At 35.5% G+C, this 3,029-nt stretch overlaps 1 protein-coding gene across 1 annotated transcript in view; it reads right to left on the bottom strand.

Annotated features, from left to right (window-relative positions):
- LOC101847485 (nephrocystin-1) overlaps positions 1–3,029 on the bottom strand; it is a gene marked incomplete in the record, with an annotated part of 63,485 nt that overhangs the window by 57,659 nt on the left and 2,797 nt on the right. The window contains 5 exon segments of the mRNA XM_035969214.1: positions 96–148; positions 680–741; positions 1,391–1,465; positions 2,221–2,281; positions 2,513–2,601. Coding sequence (XP_035825107.1) covers positions 96–148; positions 680–741; positions 1,391–1,465; positions 2,221–2,281; positions 2,513–2,601 — 340 coding nt within the window.

Genomic DNA, 3,029 nt, shown 5'->3' with positions numbered 1-3,029 from the left:
GGGGAGGAAGAAGGATGGGACAGAGGAGGAGAAAGAGAATCAAAGTGAGATCACAGACTTCAACATCACACATACATTTCTAAAACAACTTTTACCCTTTTTGGAACCCTCAGCATCATCCTGCTCTTTTTCCTCTGGGCTATGCTCTCTGCCGCAAGAATGAAAAAAATCTGTGATTAGGATATATAGGCAAAATAATGGTGTAAGTAACAAGGTAGGAAATTACATTACGACAATAAAGAACACAGGTAGGTGGCTACTAGCAAAGAGTAGATACGCAAATTCTATGTCATCTGTCTTTATACAAATGGCTTTCATATTCATTTTTGTTACTTTCAAAATTTGTAAGTAAATAAAATACCTATAATTATTTACTCTTATTTAAAAGTATGTTTGTTGAGTAGATGTGATTTACGCTGAAAGCAAGAGAGACAGTAAATCCTCATGCCGCAAGAAAGTGTCGTTAATTTGCTAATAGGCGCTACCACTGTTTATTTCTTATGTATTGAGGCATAATGTTTAAAAATAAATTTTGTCCACATATCATCAGCATATTTATCATCTCTGCCCCCCCAGTTCTCCATCTGCATTGGACATTGCATTTTAGGTTGAGTTAATGAAAAACCCCCCAAAAAAAAAACATTTTTCTTGTGACAGCAACAATACTGATAGCACTCACTTGATGAACTGTTCTTCTGTAGTATCTGGCAGCAGTTTTGCCATTGTCTCAGTCAATTGCGTCTGAAATAGAACAAAGGTTGATCAGCCAAGGGGGGAAAAACTATACCTCCTCTATGATTTGCTTGACTAAATCGGAATTTAATGTGCTACTAGACACAACAAAGCCATTTCAACAATGGCTTTCAGGCCAAAAGTGTAAAAAAAAAAACAGACAAAGAAGACAGATAAAACGAAACACCAAACAAGTACTTTCACACCCAAAAGTTCATGCATATTATTTCACCAGTGCAGGAATTAACATCTTCAAGAGAGTAGTGGGTTTTTTTACCTCTAAGCCCATTGGGAAGACTGTAGAAACACTAACCAAAAGCACAATGCATGCAAGCAGAGCCACAAAAGCAGATTAGAAATAGAGAAGTCTTTGGCCAATTCAAGATTCTTTCCTTTTTTATAGTTTAAAACTTTAAACAGGTTTTTTTTTCACCCTTCCACCATCTCTTAAACACATCTCCAGATTCAATATCTCTTTTTCACGACTCCTTCGCCATGGATCTAGACTGCAATTAACCACTGCAGTATCCATACGATTGTAAATACAGCTGATTGAGTAAATTTTATGCAAAATCAAGCTGCTGATTTCAGCAAAATCACAGCTAACTGCAATATCTGAGCAATGGGGGGGGCGACGACACTGATAAACAAGACTTACTGTCATGACGCTGACGCGATTAAGCTCTTGAGTTCTCTTCTTTTCAAAGTCTTTGATTTTGTTTGTTTCATCTTCCTGTTAAATGGATGCATCAAACTAGCTGTAAAATCAATAACAAGTACTGTGCAGAAAATAGTAATCTATATTTTCAGACAAAGAATCTGTGAGATTTTCAAACTCACAATAACTTCTACACAAGTGAAAGTTGAAAACAAGTACTTCAACATAGGAAAACAAGAGTAAAACATTCCCTTTCAGATCAGAAATGTAAACTTTCTATTTATGCTATATATAATTATGCACTGAGCATGTTTCTCACGCAAAATAAAGTGTTAAAAGATTCGCCTTTTAAAAAAATGTATGAAAAGAACAAAGCTGCATTAAATGCATGAAACAAGTTTACAGTGCACATCATACAATTCGTTTCTCCTACTTTATTGCTCCATGAAAGTAATACAAAAATAGTACACATTGAGAAGGCAGACAAAAAAGGTATAGTCTAGACTAGGTGAGAAAGAACAGAAGGAATCCATTTTTAATTAATTGTTTAGCTGTTAACTTTTGTCTACAATGCAACAACCGGTCACTAAGTACACTTAAGACATGCCATTAATTTGTCAGACCTGATTTATTGAGTTCTTGCCAAAGACGCATTGACTTCTAAAATTACTATATATGTTCTCTTTTCTCTGAGAGTGTTTTTTGCAAAATTAAAAAGTCACTTAAAAAATTAAAAAATGAGCGAGTGAACAGTGCATTTGGACTATTAACAACAACAAAATTTACTCTGATATTGCAAGATAAGTATAATGTCACAACAAGCATCATACCTCCTTAAGTCCATCTACAGCCTCTTTGTGGGCCAGCACTAATGTCTTGGTATCAATGCAGCTGCAGAAACAAAATTATAATAAATATCAATAATAATAACAAAAATATTTTAAAAAACAGAAACACAGTGGTCTCTGCATAAGAATATTCCAGATATGAACCAAGTTGTAAACAGATTGTTTGATAACGATTTTACTTCAGCAAGTGTATGTAAAAAAAATAAACAAGACAATAAAAAACTCAAATTCAGTTTTACAGAGAACAGATCAGATGTCTTATAACAGAACTTACTTCTGGTACATCTGCTGCAATTTACTTTCCTTATCAGCTGCCTTCTTGTTGCCGATCAACTTATTGGATTCCTTGACAAGTTGATCAACCTGTGAATACAAGGTATATTAAATTAAAAAAGAATGATTCAACTTCAACACTGTTCAGGCTTCCACTATCATCATGTATACTTGAGCCCCTAGTGGTCAGGCGGTTCATGAATGTATACTCGCAAAGAATGCCACACAGTTTCAGAACAATAGCTTTAGAACAGGTGATCAATGAGGTGTAAATCTTCAAACAAGAAAAGATAACAAAATCTTAAAAACAGAACATGAGGGGGAAGGGGGGGCGGGAGTCCAAAGGAATTAGTTGTAACACATGACAAATTAGGTCTGGTTCAGGACTTTGTAAAATGGTACTCTATGAGCAGTGCTTGACAGTGTATGATAAGGCCACAAGGGAGACATGGTTGGGAGAAGGATGGACTCGGAGGGGAGAATGGACAGAGAGAGAGAGAGAGAGAGAGAGAGAGAGA

Source organism: Aplysia californica, unplaced genomic scaffold (assembly GCF_000002075.1).
Source record: "Aplysia californica isolate F4 #8 unplaced genomic scaffold, AplCal3.0 scaffold00126, whole genome shotgun sequence".
NCBI lineage: Eukaryota > Metazoa > Mollusca > Gastropoda > Aplysiida > Aplysiidae > Aplysia > Aplysia californica.
This window is presented reverse-complemented; position numbering and strand designations above follow the sequence as displayed.